This window comes from Hippichthys cyanospilos, chromosome 15 (genome assembly GCF_059441005.1).
Source record: "Hippichthys cyanospilos isolate Australia breed blue-spotted pipefish chromosome 15, RoL_Hcya_1.0, whole genome shotgun sequence".
In the NCBI taxonomy this organism is placed as follows: domain Eukaryota; kingdom Metazoa; phylum Chordata; class Actinopteri; order Syngnathiformes; family Syngnathidae; genus Hippichthys; species Hippichthys cyanospilos.
Genome location: NC_142383.1, coordinates 2,859,227 through 2,880,450, shown reverse-complemented (window position 1 = coordinate 2,880,450; position 21,224 = coordinate 2,859,227). Strand labels below are relative to the sequence as shown.

The following is a 21,224-nucleotide window of genomic DNA, read 5'->3' as shown; positions in this document are numbered from 1 at the left end:
TTAGCTTGCTACTTTACTTAGGATAACCATGTTTAGTGAATCTGTACAGGAGAACATTCTCAACATTCAAGATAGGTACCAGTCCAATAAAATAATCAAGTTTAAGTACAAGTAAATACACTGTGCTCCACCCTTTGTTTTTATCAGAGTCACTGAGTAGCATCCAACGAGTTTAGAGTTTTGATCACAGGGATCCTTATTGGAGTTGGCGGATTTGTGATGTATCGCAAAATTGGCCAGACAGGTGGACAGCTGGACTGGAGAAGAGGCTGTCGGTCTTGTTTGAAGGCATTGAGCGGGCGATCAATGCTCAGATTCATGCTGCGAGTGACCTGAACTACAAACTGGATTTGGTTCTTGATTACTCGAGCAAAACGGTTGTCATCATGGAGATGTTGGAGGCTCGTATCAAATTATTTATTGCTAATTCACCCACTGTGGTGAATCCTTTCAAGCCTTGCTGTCTGTCTCCCCCAGTCAGTCAATTGTATTGTGCGTTTTTTGGGCTGTTTGAGTTCATTAAGTCCAAATTTCATTGCTTTGTGCAGGTTTAATGATAATAAAGGCTATCTATCTATCTATCTATCTATCTATCTATCTATCTATCTATCTATCTATCTATCTATCTATCTATCTAGCTATCTAGCTATCGTCTTTCTTTCTTTCTTATCCATGTTTCCGTGAGTAACATGATATGGTATTCAATGGGTTTCTTGTGTTGTGTCATTCAAAGTCATAACTCCATTAGGCTATTCACCAGTGACCGATTATCAGTGAGGAAAACGCTGGGTAGAAAGAAGTGGTGCGGTGTTAGCTTCAGTTCCTAGCCATTCGTGTTCTCCCGTCTCTGTTTACGGTCTCTACGCTGCCTTCAAGAACTTCGGCCTGATAGACAATGAAGCGTCGAGTGTTCTTCGTAAGGATGAGGATTGCTGATAAAATGGTTGAAATTTTGCAGTCTAATGTGCAAAAGCTCCTTACACGTGTATAATGAGAAAGTCAAGCGGTTCTGCATTAACAGAGCCGAATTGAGCAGGAATATTACTGCTAGCTGGCAAACTGAAGAGAATCTGAACCTCACGTTGCACACGCACTGCCGCGTGCCAAATTACATATTAATTAATTCATATGTTGCCAAATTAACACTTTGATTTTCCCCACCAAGCAAGTCTGATTCTTCTTCCGGGGATGGGTGAAAATAGTGAAGGAATGAGGTGAGGGAAAACAATTTCTGTGGAAGAAAGCACACTCAGGGATTCAAATGAGCAAATGTCCTGGATAATAAATTTAAAATATATTAAAGCAACTAGTCGTCGATGGGAAAAATCAATCGACTAATTTACATAATTGACATCGACAACGTCAACTATTCGTGACAGCTCTAGTAGCCATAGCTAATCATAAACATTTAACACAAGAGGTCATTTAAATTGTTATTTAAAAAAAACATACTCATTTAGAGTCTAAATGAATTAAGTGGTGCCAAAAGAAGTTTATTGAGCAATCTTCATCTTGTCTTGTGATTGTGATTCTCAATAGTGGTTTCTCTATGCCCTGAGATTGACTGGACTTTATTTTACAGTGGGTTGGATTTCAACAGATTGGGTTCCCCGGCAGTACAACAACAATGCAACCTTTAAAATTCAACTAAATCAGTTAATGTGACTGGTCAACTTCAGATATGTTTTGATTTGCAAACAAACTTTTCCCGCATTCATTTAGAGTCTAAATGAATTAAGTGGTGCCAAAAGAACAGATTTACAGTGATGAATTAATTTGCAGTTTTTCTTTTCTTTTTTTTTCCGTATCAGGCTTCACACACTCAAATGGACACTGATTGGCTGCCATTGTGTTTGACATAACCTAATAGGCTCCTTTTGTGGGTGGGACGGCAAGTTTGGGAGCAAAAGGAAGACATAAAAATGGAAGAGCATGTCAAAGTTGTCGTCCTGATAAATACCAAATTTAATTTAAAAAAAAAAAAACACCCTGATGGCACTTTTGATAAAGAGAGTGATGTGCATTCTTTGTAAGAAGGATCCTGCTTGCCATAAAAGCAATTTACATATACCCTACCACATAAATGCAAAACACCCAGTCACAGTCATAGCTGGCAACAAAGATGCTAATGTGTGAGCCATAGCAAAGCTCTTTGCCAAACTAAACTAAACAGCACCCTGTATTTAGAATGTTTGTGACTGACAGGATGTTTTAATGTTATTTTCTAAATACAGTATTTGGAGATTTACAATGGAACACAAATAGTTACAACTGCAGCTGCAAGTCTGTTAAAAAATAAATGACAGAAGCCACTTGTTTGTTGTTGTATATTAATCTTTGGATCTGCCACAACAACAAAATACTTTGCCTCAGGGTTTTCGTCAGAATTTTTTTTTTTTTTTTAGGTGAGATTAAAAACAGATTAGTTACATCTATTAATTACAGATAATTGATTCATCGCTCAATTCTTTAATCTCTCGACACTATGTGAACTTTATGGAACTTAATGAAAACCCGAAGTATCTCACTTCATTGGTTTTTGTAATTTTCACCAATTTAGCTGTAAGGGCTGGGACGTTTACGTCCTCCCACTAAATCTATTTTCAAACCCTCTCTCTAATGCATCTTGTACTCTTCCCTATACTTCTCGGAAATATATATTTTTATATATTTTTTTTAATCTTGGACTTTGTTGAGCATGTTACACATTTCACCCTCTCAGATGCAAACAAAACAATTTTTTGTCCATGGGTATTTTATCTCTAAATTTAAATTCTACCTTTGGGGGCTTGTAAGTGTTTGCCCAGACTTGTGAACACTAATTTAAATATCATAAGAGAACATTTACCAGGATACAAAAGCTTCTTGAAAGTTTGCATTGGATATGTATTATTGTAAGTGAGATTTTCAGCAGATTTTTTTTGTCAATTATTATGTGTTCAACCACTCTTTTATTCCTTTCCAATCGGGTCTTCTCATTTTCTCAAGATAGAGCATAGGACGGGAGCTATTGAATGTGTTTTTCAGGTCAGCAGGCCCTAACAATATGTCTGAGGGTCAATTTTGGAAGCAACACAGAAAATGGGGGTAGCTGCCTGGGTTCAAAGGGGAGCACAAATAATAGCGGAAAATTGTGTGGTAGGAAATGTCTTGGGGCAAGGGAGCTTGTGACTGAGGACACATGACAACAGCACAAGATACTCTGAACTTTTGAGACTTTAGATATAGCATGCATCATAAAGAAACGTTTTTTTAAAAATACATTTATATTTTAGAGGCATTTTTAAATTTGCAAGGCCCCCCCCCAAAAAAAAAACAAACAAGCAAAGACAACAAAAAAAGCAAATTAATAAGGTATAAAGAGGACTGTATGCATCACTTTATATTCATACACATTATGCGACCAGTAACTTTTTACATAACTAAATATTAAGACCTTTCTTCCCAGAAAATCAAAATAAATAAATGAATAGTTCTATGTGACCTTCCTGTGTGGGATTTGCATGTTATCCCCATGCCTGCGTGCTTTTCTCCAGATTATGCAGTTTCCTCCCACATTCGAAAAAACATGTATGGTAGGTTTATTGAGCAATCTTCATCTTGTCTTGTGATTGTGATTCTCAATAGTGGTTTCTCTATGCCCTGAGATTGACTGGACTTTATTTTACAGTGGGTTGGATTTCAACAGATTGGGTTCCCCGGCAGTACAACAACAATGCAACCTTTAAAATTCAACTAAATCAGTTAATGTGACTGGTCAACTTCAGATATGTTTTGATTTGCAAACAAACTTTTCCCGCAAAAATTAAAAAAAAAATATGGAACCCTAATCAGACAGCTGACATCAAAACTATAATTAACAGGATTCCTACTAAGTTATAGAAAAGTGACAAAGTACAACAATTTATATTTGATAAACCTTTGGACAAATATTTGTTTCTAGAACATTATGACTGTTCTAAATTACTGATCATGTTGTTGTCAGTCCATTTTGTTTGGAAGTTTACCCAAACTATAATCGTCAGTCTGGTTGCTCCGTCAGCCAAATATTAATGGCACAACATTAAACATCCGCCATCACTTCGTCAATCATAAAAAACGAATACAATTCAGTCATCCTATTAAAAAAATAATAACACTCCGATAAACCAAACTAAACAAACTAATGCAAACCGTAATTACTACAGCTTGGCCTAAAACAAAAGCAATGGGTAAAGTTTACTTTCTTCACTTCAATCACTCAGTCAAACAAGTTAGACACACTCCTTATAAGATGAATAAACTAAATCCACACCACAACACCTTGCGTAAAGCCAACAGCATGTATGCTATACGTTGGTACAATTTGTATCCTCTGCACCAGACTGCAATACGGAATTAGGTCCACTAGGCAGCATACCCATTTTGGTGTCATGGTTGTTGTCTCCTGGCAGTAGGCGGGGGACATCCTTAACTGGTTGCCAGCCAATCGCAGGGCATCCAAAGACGGAAAAACATTATCACTCGCAATCACATCTAAGGACAACTTGGAGAGTCCAATAATACGTTCCATGCATGTTTTTAGAATGTGGGAGAAAACTGGAATGCCGAAAGGACGTCTGAACCGTGAGGGTGCTAATCGTGCTGCCTACTTCATTTTTAACATGCTTTTTACTTTAGGCATGTACAATGAAGGTGTTGAGCAAGATTGTGTACATGGATGCAACTTGCTTCATGAAACCATGACTCTGAAGCGTCGTGCAAACATTGACATCCCAGTCATGATCAGCAATCTCAATGAGGACAAAGTAGTTTTGCTCAGTGCAACATATAATGACACTCTCTAAATTTTGATTTCAGCATACTTATGCTTCAGTGCCCAGCAAGTTATAATGTACCTGGGTGCATGTTTGAATGCTTGTTGCCTATCTAGGCTGTGTTTATACTACCATGCTCTCACATCTACAATATAGCAGTTTAAGCAATTCTCAAACATTTGAAAGATTCAACAGGGTGACAAGTGGCGATTACAACAACAGGTGAAAATGACGGACAAAACTACCCTTTCTTCAGGCTTAGGCCGTAATTTAAAAAATATTTTTAAAATGACAACACAGATGGATGGCCAACCTCTGATTTTAAGTCCTTTTGTTTCACTGTGTGAGGAGAAAGATTTGGACACAGGAGAAGAGATAACACAGAAATGGTCAAGTAGTAAGTCACGTAAATCCAATATAACCACACTGAGCATTGGAAATCATAAAACGTGTGTGTGTTTATAATAATAGGTTTATTTATAATAATTACATAATGTTTATAACAATAATATAATATATGTATCTATTATCGACAGTATCATTTATTTGCAATATGCAAAAAGGACATCATCATTAACCACCATCCTCCGAAAAACTGCCCAGTGCAGTAAATTTGCCAGTTTCAATTTTCTCATCCGCACACGCATAAGAAGACATTATCCATAGTAAAAGGTAAAAACAACAAAATACACTTTCTTTTTATGTTAGATTCAAAACACATGACAAAACAGACAATTTGTCCTTCAGTGACTTAACATTCAGCAATTGAAGATGAAATGAACAGATGATACATTGACCTGTGTTTACTAGGTTTCCTTGCTTGGATATAATTTGTCCTCATTTAAACTTTAGATCATGGAATCACCAGTGAAAGGCTATGTGCTCTTGAACTTGTTTTAATGTGATGTCAGGAGAACTCCAGAGGAGAGCAGACATTCTGACACAGTTCAGGGACCCACAACAACACTGCAAATGCTTTTTTTTTTTTTTTCCCACTGCCCGTGAATCCTTTTTATCACTGAAAAACTGTTTCCTGTCAGTGGGCCATGCTTGGTAGACTGAGTAATCACTAAATAGATGCGGGAAAAAAAAAACCCAGCTTGCATTCCCTTTCCCCACTCAACCCACTCCTTTTCATGTCTTTTGTGGACTGTCCATTGCCGAGGAAAAAAGTAAAAATAGCTAAACTTGAGTTTCTAAGACTTCACATCAGCAGTATGAAACATTTTCCCATAATAATTTTGACAACCATGTATTGACAATCACCAGCAGTGTTTCTATCTTTTTGGTAACTATCCTGGGCTTACAAGTCATTGTCATGTGAGCGGATAGGGAGCCTTGAGCTCCCGGAGTTTAGCCTTTCTTTAATCCAGGTCAGGTTTCAAAAGGGCTCCAGAGTTGGTGGACTTTAATGCACAAGGGTTTTATGTGTGCATTTTAGTACATCTAATCCTCTTTGTCTGTCCCTAAATCCTCCCCACACTGGACTAGACTGCCTTAGGGAAGGAAATGCATTTTATTTATTTATTTATTTATTTATTTATTTATTTATCTAGGTCAGTCTGAAGCAGGGTAATTCAGGGAGAATAAAAAGCCCGTTAATCACTTGAACAGCTTCTGAATGTTAAATAGGGTTACATAGTGTTAATTAGCCTTCTAAGCATACAGTATTTACTTTCAAGATGTGTTTATTTTGTGGAAAAGAAGATCTGATCTCCTAAGATACTATTTTATGTTAAACTCTTGAATGGTACTTAGTTTTTCTCTCGATAGAAAATGCTTTATATATATATATATATATATATATATATATATATATATATATATATATATATATATATATATATATATATATATATATATATATATATATATATACATATATATATATGTATATCAGTGGCGGTCAGTGACTTTCACACGTACGCCTTCTGTGATGTGATGTCAGAGTCACAAATAAATAGCTCTCATGCGCACGTGTGCGCATTACTGGGCAATTTTCCGGAGCAATGAACCCGCATCAGCCCTTAAAACTTGTCATTATATGTGATGTTGTTAAGACTTTAAAAAAAATTAATAATAATTTAAAATAAATAGCCATGAAATTTTATGAAGCCCAAATTACAAATTGCACTTCAATATAAGAAAAACATCATTTTCTTTCTTTACTATTAATTGAATATGAATGAAATAAAATAACACAAATGTCATTGCTTTTAGTCTGCTACTGCCATTTTTTCTTCTTTTTAATTATTGCATTCCATTCAATTCACCTATTAAGGCCAGCAGAATATTGTGTGCTAGGTTCATGTATGTAAATATGGGCGCTTCCATATGAAAGATTGACTTTCATTCTTCAGTTAGACTTGATGTGGGTAATACCTGTGTTGTAAGTATGGAAACACTGCCATCCAATGACCACAGTTAGCACTACAGTGCTCATTAGCTTTTATTAGGTAAGCATTAGTCAAGGGTGTCAGCTCCTCTCCATAAAAAAAGGTATTTGACCAGAATTTTATTATTTATTATGGTTATTTCTATTTTAAAAGACGAGAATTCTCATCCATGGCACCAAATGAGTTAATAGCAATTGTACAGTGAAAATTAGCATGAGCTTACCTTGTCATTATTGCTAGTTGCGTCAGGGATCTTGTTGACAAGGTTTCCAAATGCTGGTGAATCCACTGTGGAAAATGGCAGCATACCTTCGACGTACCACATACTCCACCACGAATCTCCTAACCTCTTGAGGTGGAAGTGGCATTCCCGAACAGAGTACCGTACTTTGTTTTACCCCCACTCTTAATCCTCCGCATGTTTTCTTTTGGCTAACCACGTTACTGTCGCACAGTCTAAACGTGTGAACAACTCTTAAAGTGTCACACACAAAGTGCACCTAACTAATATAATCTTCTTTTTCTCTGACGAACAGAAAGTAATGTGTGTACGTCCATCTTGTGTATGTATTGTTCATATTCAACCTGTCGTCTACTGCCACGGCATTCATCTCTGCTGCAGTAGATACTAACAACAACAAGTAAACATTTCGTTCTGGAGATCTTCCCTCAGATCTTGCCATGTGCTTGGAGAGTTTGGGAAAAAAACACCACCTTCAGGCGAAAATTGCATTGTAATGCATTGTGTTACTCTGATTTGTAATGAATACAATATTACTATATTTTTGTGTGTAATATATTTCACTACCGCGTTTTGTAATGCATTACAGTAATTACATTACTTTTGTAATGCATTCATCCCAACACTACTCCCTAAAAGCAGCACATTTTTACTTATTAAGATCAGGGGGGAATAAAATCTAAAGAATACTGAGTTTTAAACATTAAAATATCACAATATCACATCCATCATCAAACTTTCTGGCTACCACCAGAACACACTGAATGGCAAATCAAGTTTTAATTGGCCCAAAAATCTTAAATGAAATTTCCCACTGTAATAATTTGTCATTAAAAAACACATAGACACATGTAGAAATAAACAAACAAGCAAACAAGGAATTGTAAGGTCAATTGAAATGTTGTTTTAGGGTTGAGGCTAAAGAACCATTTTTGTTGAATTTCATCTGTCGACATGTTACACTGCCTCAGATTTTAAAGTGTTCAAATCTCAGATGAGGTCCTTACCTGCTACTTGAATTTACTTTTCAGTTGTCATTTAATACTTCCTGAATTTTGGGCTCAATATTTTTTCCCAAGGTACTGACTGGTTGCTGTGTACAATTGAAGGATGAGTATTCCGAAACTTTAAACAGTTTTTTCTTAAAACTAGGGATTTCAACTTGGCAACATTCAAATTGCTGTAACTTCATCAACCACCACATAATACATATTGTTTTAAAGGGAATTAAGTACAGAATTGGAATATATCAATATCTCAATGTTTATTTTCAGAGAACTAAGTCTGGCTTGGTGAATGTGCATCACATAACATATACATCACCTTTGGCACAATGATGATTCCATATCTTATGAAATATGAGTTATTTTGTTCGCAATTTTTTAAGCTGGCTCCATTAAATCCTGTCTCTCACTGTGCAGCTGTTGCACCATTTTCGTGATGTCATTTCTGCTGACTGGTAGGAGAATGAGTGCATGTGTTGATTTTGCATGTGCGGTCTAGTGGCAGTACTCAATTAGTGAACAGGCAATGACGGTGAGGACTCTGAGGATTCTTTCAATTTGTCAGGATTTATTGGGAGGGGCTGCTACTAAGAGCACAGCCAAGATCAGGGGTGCTTAGAGATGTTTGAATTTACGGGGTGTTTTTGGTAAGGAGATAGCATTCTAACATGGTTAAAAGCTCACAAAAACTGTAATCTGCATTATACAGGCACTTTAATGGTCAAAATTGGCAGTTAATGTTCTGCAAGAATGAATGTAATGGCTTGAGGGTCAGGGCCGAATATGGTAAAAATAAAAGCTTTGATATGCTCTCTCAACATAATACACTGTTACAAATTATTTTGTTCTGGCTATTGCGAATAAGTAAAAGCTGAAACCTGATATTTTTCAACACCAGAGGCTAGATTTTCATATCTCATCTAAACTGAGCAAAACACCTCATTAGACAATGAGCAGTCTTTTTTTGGATGAGTAATGCCTTCCAGCAATCATGTCTTCAGGAAGTAAGACTACGGGTTTGTGTAGAACATAACATTGCACATTCTCTTGTAGTGTTGCTCTGGGTAGGGTATAAATAACAAATGTGCATACAGTATTGGGCGTGTCTAATGAACCATGCATAAACAATAAAAGGCGTCTTCACTAGCATGCACATTAGGCATGGTAAATGTTAGTCACCAATTTAGTTTGTTTGAAGATAAGCATTGATCGCATAGAGGGAAATTCACTGATTAAAGCCGAAATAGACAATATAATGAACAAGAAGCATGTCAAATCAAAACAAAAACACATTATTTTCAAAATTCAGGAGGAGTGGTGTGTTTTTTGTCCCAGCCATGGACCAGTGGACCAGCTCTACATTCTTGTTTGGATCCTTGAAGGTGCATAGGAGTTCGCCCATCTCGTCTCCAAGTGTTTTGTGGACTTGGAAAAGGCGTTTGACCATGTCCCATGGGGACTTCTGTAGGGGTGCTTCGGGAGTAAGGAATGCCAAACCCCTTGATACAGGCTGTTTGGTCCGTGTACCACCGATGTCAGAGTTTGGTCCGCTTTGCTGGCACGAAGTCAAATCCGTTTCCAGTGGGGGTTAGACTCGGCCAAGGCTGCCCTTTGTCACCAATTCTATTCATTACCTTTATGGACAGCATCTCTAGGCACAGCCGAAGTGTTGTGGGGATCCGGTTTGGGAGTCTAAGAATTGCATCTCTGCTATTTGCAAATGATGTGGTGCTGTTGGCTTCTTCAGGCCAAGACCTCCAACTCTCACTGAAGTGGTTCACTTCACTTCACTGTGTGAAGCGGCTAGGATGAAGATCAGCATCTCCAAACCTGAGACCATGGTCCTCAGTCGGAAAAGGGTGGAATGCCCTCTCGTTGAGGATGAGGTCCTGCTCCAAGTCGAGTCGAGTCCTAAATTATTATGTTTGTTATTTTTTTCAGCTTGTGACAGTGACCACTGGGGTCCCCACTGCAGTAACCGATGTCAATGCCAAAACAAAGCGTTGTGTAACCCCATCACTGGAGCCTGTATCTGCACTCCTGGATACAGAGGATGGCGTTGTGAGGAAGCGTGTGAGGTGGGCACCTATGGTAATGGATGTCAGCAGAAATGCCAGTGCCAAAATGGAGCTACTTGTCATCATGTGACTGGAGAATGCAAGTGCTCACCAGGATACACTGGAGCTTTGTAAGTTTGAGTGTAAAAATGTGTTTTGTCACTCTAATCCCTTTAATGAAAAACGTTACTACATATTACATGTTCACTGCCATCATCTTAGCTTCTAATTGGACAAGATATTCAGGCGAGAGTAACACTCAAATTGGATTTTTAATAGAAATACAGTAGTTAAGAATAAGATTCCAGGGGCCTATAGAAAAAACTTTGGACTTTGTGTTTCTAGAGTAAATTTCTACAGTAAAGGCACCCCAGATATGTTGGCATCTGGCTCGAAGGACCAAGTTATATGTCAAAATTATCAATAAAAAGAGACCGGAAAAGGCTATGAGACTATGAGTCAAAAACGATCTTTTGCAAAAGAGGGAGAAGGCACCAAGGTTTCCCGGTGATATCGGGCTCTCCTCTTTGTTTTTATTGTAAATATTATAAAGAATGACGTTACAAAGATCACAGTAATACAATATAAGGAATTGTTTATGTCTGTGTATGTGAGTGCATGTCTTTGTATGTGCGTGTGTGCACATGTGCCAATAGGTGTGCAAGTAATGTTTTTTTTTTTTTGTTAACATGTATACATACATACAAGTATTCAATCAGTATTTTTTAGAGTAAAATGGACTCCATGAAATTTACTGTGTACAAGTAACTACCAATAATATAGGATGTTACCATCACAAGTGTGTTATACTGTATGTTTCCCCTCTGATCTCGCTTCTGTCAGCCTGAAAGCTGCTGCACCAACACCTTCATCTCTCTTTCACAGGACTAAAGCAACAAAGTCAGCTCTTGGTGTTTCCCAATGTTTATTTCAAAAAAGTAAAAATGTTTGGCACAACAGGCTGTTTTGAGATTAAGCAATTGTGTGGCAGCTACGGATTGCCATGACTTCATGCAGCCTGATGCAGCGTTACCATTGATAATGTCATTAGAGCAAGACAGCTGCAGTTTTCAAAGCCAAGATCTGCAGCTGCATTTTAATAACTGAAGGCCCCAAAGCATATTTGGAGAAATGAACTGTCTATTGATTATCATCTCCTTATCTAAAAGCCTTTTGGAGACAGCATTGTAATATTTTAAGAATGTCTTTGGGCTTTCGGGTATTGTAAGCGTTTATGACAAACTGTTATCACTTTAGAGAGGCTATAAGATATTTGTTAAATTTAGTGTGACAGGATGACTCTTGAAACAGTATTTTAACACATTGTCTTGCTGCCGCAATAATGCCAGAACACAAATTAATTTGGGAAGGTTGGCTATTGAATGACGGCATGGTGGTGCATGTTATGTCTGTCTCACAGCCAAAAAATCAGTTTGAATCTTGTGAATAATATACGTATATATATTGAATAACAAACTCATTGAAGACAGAGAGCCCGTTATTGAAGATGTATTTATTTGAATTGCAAACATTCGCCAGTTTGACGACATACTTCTGCAAAAGCTCAGCATTTACACTTGCTTAGCAACATCAGGTGTACGGATGTCTTCTGGTTAAATGCTGGAAGGGTTCATTTACGCTGATGATCAATGAAAATAAAGGCCTTCAAGGGCCACTTTATTGGGTTGAACATTGGCACCTACAGTATATAACCAGTAAAAATGCATGTAAAATTTAACCCCAATAAAAACTCAGAAGTGAGATAGACAGACAGGCGGGCGGGCGGAAGGACGGACGGACGGACGGACGGACGGACGGACGGGCGGATAGATAGATAGATAGATAGATAGATAGATAGATAGATAGATAATCACAGCTGCTATTACAGTGAGCACCAAAATTACCAAAATTCATATGCACATTCCTAGTCTTTTTCACCAACCTGTGACCAGAATAAAAATGATCAGCGCAATATTTTTTTTATATATTTTGTGACAGAAAATGTGAGCTGAGATGAGGAAATACCATAATCAAGGACAAAATCAAAAACGTTTTTTTTTTGTTTTGGAGTTTGTTAATTATTTTTTTTATTTTTCTCAAACAAATCAATAAAATTGAAAACAAAGCTAATACCATATTCCAGATTGAAAAAATACATAAATCAGTTTGAATGGATGATCTTGGCTGAAGCAGCACCCTACAGAGATTTTTTTTTTTTTTAAGAAATCTAACTAGAATCAAAATTTCTCATCCAATCTAATTTGTCAATTTACAGCCTTTCATTTTGCACAACATATGTTTACTTTTGTGAAACCACATCACATAAATATAATATGAAGTATATATATATATATATATATATATATATATATATATATATATATATATATATATATATATATATATATATATATATATATATATATATATACATGTATATATACTATACATACATGTATGTATAGTATACATGTATAACTCACCTAGAGAATCTGTATTAACACTGTATTTTTGCATATGCATGCATATTTTTGTGTTTGTCTTCAGTTGTGAGGATGCATGTCCACCAGGTAAACATGGACAGCAGTGTGAAGAGAGATGTCCCTGCCAGAACGGCGGCATATGTCACCATGTGACTGGAAAGTGCTCTTGTTCAGCAGGATGGATGGTATGCACACATTCGTTTACACTCTTTGTATTGCAAATGTTTAAAACTGCGCAATAAAAATGACAAAACAAGTCCAAGGTTCAAACTGCATTTACAAGACGCGAGCAAAAATCAACATCAGATATTAAGATGTCACAGAAAATGTTATGAAAATAGAATGAATTTATACATAGCGTCCGTCACCATTTTATTCATATAACAACCACAGATTATTAGGTCCAGTTCGGTTGAAAAGTTAGCTTTTTACTTTGGTACTAAACAAATTGCTGAGTTTAATTTGTTTTAGACCTAAAGATGCTTTTTAGAAGACATTTTTAGAAGGGGGGGGGGGTGCAGATCCCAGAATCTTTGTCAGGACAGACAAGTCCACTGTGCAATTTTTCTGTGAAATAAAGGTGAATGATTTAAAAATTTGGCCCACAACTTGATGATAGCGAAAAATGTTTTTCCTCCTGAAGGTAGGCCATTTGACCACTGCACTGTCCAGAGCAGGGGTTGTCAAACTCGTTTAAGATTGTGGTCGCTTTGAGGAAAATCTATAACAGAAAAAGCAAGGCATGCATTTTTACTATAAAGCAATAACTTCATTTTTTTAAATACTATCTAAAGCAGATTTTAGGTTTAATGTGTTCTTCGTTTTAAAAATAAATTTGTGTGTTATTTTTTTATTTGAATGGTTGCTTTTTCTTTGCAGCGTGTTGGTGTTACTTGCGTTTTTGGACCGCAGTGTTTTGGGTTGCATTTATTTTGTGTTTTTTTTTTTTTACTTTGTAGTAATGTGTTCTCTTTTTTTTTTTTTTTTCATTATTCCTGTACTCTGTTTTGTATTTGCATCAATCCCGTTTTGCTACATTCTCCCGCTTGCAGCGTGCTTGCCTTTGTCGGCCACAGCACAAACCACATCCAGTCTACATGGCTACATTTAACACATGCACATGACATCGGCATTTAGTTTGTCATCTCACTCACTGGAGCCTGTCCCAGCCGTCTACGGGTAGTAGGCGGGGCATATCCTGTACTGGTTACCAGTTAGTCACAGGGCAGAATTTCAGTAGTATATCCCAAAATGTTATATTTATCCCGTACAACTAAATTGTGGGCTCTTGTTTCTTGTTTTTAGGATATACATTACTTCAACTTTATTTAATGTCTGATTGTATTGTTGTATTTTACAGGGTACAGTATGTGGACAGCCATGTCCAGAGGGAAGATTTGGCCCAAACTGTTCCCAGGAATGCCAGTGTCACAACAATGCCTTATGTAGTTCATCCACTGGTCAGTGTCTCTGCAGCCCCGGCTATACGGGAGAACGGTAAGAGATGCCTTTCATTCCGTTGAGAGAGAGAAAAAAAAAATCACGTGATAGGATTTGTAATTGTACTAATAATTGAAAGGAATGTCATTTTGCTCCCTTTACCTTGTAACACTAACTGAGTCATACCTATGAGCTTTTGTCTAAATCTTGTGTGCTGATCATAGTTATCTTTCTAATTTCTCATCATTAACATTAGAGCATAGTTAACTGTGTACACTGTATGTATTTCTTGTGAAAAATGAAGCATAGTGGAAGTAAAATAATCTAATCCTTTCCATCCACTATTTCTGAACAATGACAGAAAACAAAACAAACAAGCCTAGTGAGTATTTCTTGGACAAATCTTTGCCGAGAACCCACACCGCAACTTTAAGTCCATATAATTAGCAATATCAGAGGGCATGCACCATATACTTAAGCAAGCCAGTGATGAGACAGGAATAGCCTGTCCATGTGCCCATTGAGAGTAAATGAGGGTTTGAGTGAAGCAAAACTTCTTGGTAATAATGCTGTTTGGAAATCAGCAGCACACGGCACGCCCTAACCTTCTGGAAACCATTAACAGCCTAGTGAGGGCTCATCAGGAATATGTTGTAACAATTGGGAATGGCGGCTAGATGTTTGCAGTGATTTGCTGGTGTTACATTTGAGGAAGCTACCGTTTTGGTGTAAGTCTTTGGTGTAATTAAATTTTGGTGCACTGTATATGGGCGATTTCTCGTGATTGCACTCCACAAAAGGAAGTTTTAATGTATATTAATCTAATTTAAAATTTGTGGCTTGGTGGAAGAGTGCTTAGCACATCCACCTCACAGAGTCATGAGTTCAAATCCACCTCACTTCGGCCTTCCTGTTTGGAGTTTACATGTTTTCCCCAAACCCATGGGGGTTCCTCCCACACTCTAAAAACAGGCGTGGCAGGTGTATTGGACGCTCTAAATTGTCCTTAGATGTGATTGGGTGTGTGAATGGTTGTTCCTCGCTTTGTGCCCTGTAATTGGCAACCAGTTGAGGGTGTCCCTTGCCTACTGCCCATAGACTGAGCTGAGACATAGCTGAGATAGGCGCCAGCAAGCCTGCGACCCTAGTGAGGATAAGTGGCTCTAGAAAATGGATGAATGAATGGATGTTTCTAAACTAATTAATTAATTTTACATATTTACAGTTGCTGAAAACATATAAAAGACTGCACTATTTAGTCCCAAATTGTGGAAATATTGTGGTAAACAGTTTCTTTTACCACCTTTGTGTTCTTGTTTTTAGGGCTTGGGTAAAACAGTTTCCAAGAAATGTATTTGGAAGACAGGCATAAGTCATCCTGTATCCCTCCTGATTTAAGGAGAAAGACCCTATACCAGAGGTGTCAAATACACAGCCCGCTTGTGGCCTGCAAATAGATTTTAATCCAGTTGATCCAAAATCCAGATGATTTAGTATAAAAGTAAAAAAATGAGCTGAATTTTTCAATTTTTAATGAATTTTTCAATGTTTAATGTTTTATCTATTTTCAACGGTATTAAAAAAGAATGTGACAATGTCTTAAAGTTTTTTACACACACACACATATATATATATATATATATATATATATATATATATATATATATATATATATATATATATATATATATATATATATATATATATAAATCAGCGGCGATCCCTGACTTTCACACATACGCCTTCAGTGATGTCAGACTTTCGAATAAATACCCCTCATGCACGCACTAGGCATTACTGGGCTACACAGGCTATTTTCTGGAGCATTTAAACGCCAATAAACCCGCATCAACAATTAAAAGTTGTCGTTATACGTGATGCTGTCAAAAAGTAAAAGAATTAATAATAATTTAAAATACATCCACAGAATTTTAAGTCCAAATTACAAATTGCAGTTTAAAATAAGAACATCATTTAATTTCTTTACTATTTTTTGAATATGAACGAAATAAAATAACACAAACACATTAAAAATTAAACAATAAATCAAGAAAATACTATCACTTGCCAAAACAAAGCGAATGCCCAGCCGCTTCAGGTAGTAGTTTTTATTAATCGTTACATGAATATTATGGCATATACAAAGACGATGGTTTACAGTGCTTACTAAAATTTTAACAAGTAACCAGAAACTGAATCAGAAAGCAGTTTAAAAGTAACACTTCCAAACCTTCTTGTATAGCATTATGTGAACTTAAATTTATACATTGATGTTGTCTTGTAATTGTTCTTGATTTATTTATTTTTTTTCCCCGAATGCCTCTCATTGATATACGTATCCATCCATTCATATTCTATAGCCGCTCATCCTCATTGTTATGATCGCATCCATCCTTTGAAATGTGTGACCTTGTGCATTTCTGTGGACAGGTGTCAGGATGAATGTCCAGTTGGTACTTATGGTGCTGGCTGTACAAAGAAATGTCACTGTAAAAACAACAGCAAATGCTACCTTAACTACGGAAACTGCTTGTGTGAGGCGGGCTTCACAGGCGAGACATGTGATGTGAGACTGTGTCCCAAAGGAATGTATGGTCTACTGTGTGACCGGAAGTGTCCATGCTATGCCCAGAATACGCAGAGGTACAGTATTTAGTACTTCATATTTGTACTTCAAGTTGTGGTCATGTTCTGCTCTGGCACTCCTACGGTCAAATACATTGTAGGACACCGAATCAGCTTTTCAAACCATTTGTGCACTTTTTACCCCTGATCACTCATGCTGTTTTTCAGCCTAAAACATTTTATGGAATTAAAAAGTGTTAGTTAGTTAGCTCCTCTGTATTGCATTCAACATTGTGATCAGAGACAGCTGTGGTTCAATGTCCATGATCAAGTCAGGAAGCCCTGTTGGACAGCATGCTAGTGAGAGAGCAGCTGTCAGGTTGGGTCTCAATAGTTCTACTGTTTCAGGAGGTTTGGTGTGTAAAGATGTATCACCTGTGTACGTAACTCTTACTCACAAGTCTAATATTGTGTCATAACATGTCCCCCTATTTATTACCAGAATAACTTCAGCCTTAGCACTGTTCTGTCGTCTCTTCGCCATTGCGAAGTATTTTGTCCATTTCTTTGATCTTTATATCAGAAGCATTTCAAATTAAAGGGAAAGCATTGAAATATGACACTAGGGAGCTGAAATTTCACCCAGAGGGTGACAATATGTCAAATTTCAATATGGCACGACCACATAGTTACTAACATATATAAGTTACATATAACTTTCATATCAAAACTCCCCTTCCTAACCTTTAGCGTTGTCTGGAACAGGGGACCCCATTGCAGATGTTTGCAGAAACAAACAAACAAAAAATAATTTTAGCCATTTTAGCCATTTTGGTTCTCCATTGTTATTTTCAATAACTCCAAATTCGATGTTGTCCTTTTTGTATTTTCTTTGTTTAGACAGCTTTTTTTTCTTTTTTCCTCACTAGATGAAGTGGGTGGTCTTACAAACGCATACATACCTAAGTAGATAGCACAGGTCCTACGGGTATATGGATGTAGCTGCGTCAAGCTGTGTGATGAGTACGTGGGTCGATTTGACACATTTCTAAATCAATACATTTTTAAAAATGTATTAAACTTGTCAAATTGATTGCTTTCTTGTAGAGTCAGGAATACATTCACAATTTAATATAAAATAAGATGACATTAACACAAATGTATATTTTTTTCATGAATAAACGAAATTATTTCATGGACCCCCTGCAGGGACCCCCAGGGGTCCCCACTTTGAGAACCACTGATCTACTGTAGAACAAAGGCTATTTAAGACTTTTTTTTCTCAAAACATTAGACAACCCCTTAAAAAAGGGAACAAAATGCAGTCCATATGAATGACTCAGGTACGCTTCACAAACAAGAGGTTCCGGATTCAAATCTCATCTCAGCTCCAGATGCTTATTTTTTCTCTGCTTGTAAACATTTTCATACTTTCTGAAAGCATGCATGTTAGTTTCATTCAAGACTATTGAATGAGTCTGAAGAGTTGTTTGTCTATTTGTGCTCTATGAATGACATGTCACTCTGGGTTGTGCCCCAAATTTCACACAATCACTGAGTAGAGGCTTGAACGGATCAATAATTGAAATCTGAATATTAACCCAGCCCCACAAAAAAAAAAAAAAAAAAATTACTATGCTATTGTATTTGTGTGTCATCAGCTGCCATCCTATGTCAGGAGAGTGTACATGTCTATCAGGTTGGTCTGGACTCTACTGCAATGAGACATGCCCCCCAGGATTCTATGGCGAGTCCTGCCAGCAAGTGTGCTTGTGCCAGAATGGTGCAGACTGCCACAGCGTAACAGGAAAATGCACTTGTGCTCCAGGCTTTTTGGTAAGCCTTTTCAATATTTATCTTGTTAATCAGCATTTAAGCCAATTTGTCACAGATGATTAAGAATATTTGCCAATTTGCTGCACACTTCAGAGGCTCAGGGTTCAACTCTTGGCTAAGGTCTGGTTAATTGAAGACAGTAAAATGTCCATTTTATCCATTTGCAAGAGGTCTGATAGTGAAGATATCCAATTGCAAATGCTTGAAATAGGCAATCTGACAAACAAACAATTGGAGTTGTGGCATAAACGTTGTAAAGCAAATCCAAATGTAGACTAGGGTTCAGTCTAACTTTTAATTTTTCCAGGGTGTAGACTGTTCAGTCCCGTGCCCAGCTGGATTTTATGGAGTGAATTGCTCCTCTACCTGTGATTGTAAGAATAGCGCTCAGTGTTCACCTGTGGATGGGTCCTGCTTCTGTAAACCAGGTGAGCTGAAGAAAAGTACAATAACTTCAGTACTGTACATAACTTAAAAAATAATATAAAATCTCTAAACTGCTTGAAAGTGCCGAGTTCAGCAGAAAAAAATTGTGCTGCTGTGAGTATAATGAAAATGTGTTTACATCTTGTCACATTTGTGATCCCACGATATTTGGTTCTTTTTTTCACTTCTGTAATTATTTGAAGAACTTCACAAAACAACTGTGTACTGTTTTTTTAATTAGCATGGTTGTGTACACTCTTGACTTTACTAAAAACAAAAACTTAAGGCATGAATAGATCAGTAAACCATGCTCCTTTGGAGCTTTCTGCCTTTGGCAATGCTAAGATAGCATTATATATATATATATATATATATATATATATATATATATATATATATATATATATATATATATATATATACATATACCCATATATATATATATATATATATATATATATATATATATACATATATATATATATATATATATATATATATATATATATATATATATATATATATATATATATATATATATATATATATATGTATATATATATATGTATATAAAATCATTTCAATCATTGTAAATGACATAATATTACTTACTTTACGTTACAATTAATGTTATTCAAACACAGGTATGTGGAGAAAATTGGTCTGGTGTTGAGTTATGCAGGTATAAGTCGACCCCCTCAATATGGGGGTTGAAAATGAGGAAACAAAAACTCGACTTGTACGCGGAGAAATAGGTAGTTCTCTCAACCTAACTACTGACAAGATCTGCATCATGTCCCCGGGTGATACACTGGGCCTCCCCACTGGCCGTTTGAAGTAAACCGATCATATTGTCAATGTAAATAACTACAGCCCATTTTTTAACCAGGGTGGCATGGAGTGGACTGTTCCATCAGCTGCCCCAGTGGAACATGGGGTCTTGGCTGTAACATGACCTGTCTATGTGGGAATGAAGGTGCTTGTGATGCAGTGATTGGTCACTGTACTTGTGCTGCAGGCTGGAGAGGAAGTAAATGTGATCTGCAATGTCAGGTGAAAACACTTAGAGTGTTTGAATATTTCTCACAACTAAATACATTGCATTGTTACTGAAGGCAAACTGAAATATACAACATTGTGCCATTGACATTTGCTTTTCTCAAGGATGGTACTTATGGTCTTGACTGCAAAGAGCGTTGTGACTGTAGTCATGCTGACGGATGTCATCACGCCACTGGGTACTGCCGCTGCCTGCCTGGGTGGACTGGTAAGAGAAAATGGATTGGGTCATTATATCAGTGAAAAATCCCCATTTAAGAGATCATTGCATACTTTGCTGAAGAGTGCTCTGAGATACAAAAGCAGCAAAAAGAGATGCTAATAGTGAGTGTACCTGTGTGTGAACAGGTATCCATTGTGACAGCGTGTGTGCAGAGGGTCGCTGGGGCCCAAACTGCTCTCTAGCATGTAACTGTAAGAACGGTGCATCCTGCTCTCCGGATGAAGGAACATGTGAGTGTGCTCCAGGATACAGAGGCAGCACCTGTCAGAGGAGTAAGTGATGAAGTGCTTTATTTAAAGATATTGACACAGCAGTCCATTGCAAGGATGTCTATTTAAGCAGTTATTCAACTCAGTGCACTTTGTTTTCAAACTTTGAACAAAGGAGATCAAAAGATTTACATTTATATTGTATTTCATTTGCAAAACAAGGAACATTCCATCCATCCATTTTCTACAGCCGCTTCTCCTCACAAGGGTCGCGGGCTTGCTCGTGTCTATCCCAGCCGAATTCGAGCAGTAGGCTGGGGACACCCTCAAGTTTGGTTGCCAGCCAATCGCAGGGCACCCAGAGACGAACAAGCGTTCACACATCCATTCAATCTCTTTCACAGAAAGCAGCAAACTGAATTGTTAAATAAATAATAATAAAGATGCGATCTATTGCAATGGCGCACGTGCCAGTGCCGCTCACACAAG

The 21,224-nt window shown here is 37.1% G+C and overlaps 1 protein-coding gene across 1 annotated transcript in view; it reads left to right on the top strand.

The window, feature by feature from the left end:
* megf10 (multiple EGF-like-domains 10) overlaps nucleotides 1-21,224 on the top strand; it is a 54,877-nt gene that overhangs the window by 17,899 nt on the left and 15,754 nt on the right. Inside the window, exons 6-14 of the mRNA XM_088435668.1 lie at nucleotides 10,379-10,625; nucleotides 13,042-13,162; nucleotides 14,338-14,474; nucleotides 16,848-17,060; nucleotides 18,644-18,818; nucleotides 19,126-19,246; nucleotides 20,134-20,297; nucleotides 20,409-20,511; nucleotides 20,652-20,798. Coding sequence (XP_088291794.1) covers nucleotides 10,379-10,625; nucleotides 13,042-13,162; nucleotides 14,338-14,474; nucleotides 16,848-17,060; nucleotides 18,644-18,818; nucleotides 19,126-19,246; nucleotides 20,134-20,297; nucleotides 20,409-20,511; nucleotides 20,652-20,798 — 1,428 coding nt within the window. The remainder of the gene's footprint in view (nucleotides 1-10,378; nucleotides 10,626-13,041; nucleotides 13,163-14,337; nucleotides 14,475-16,847; nucleotides 17,061-18,643; nucleotides 18,819-19,125; nucleotides 19,247-20,133; nucleotides 20,298-20,408; nucleotides 20,512-20,651; nucleotides 20,799-21,224) is intronic.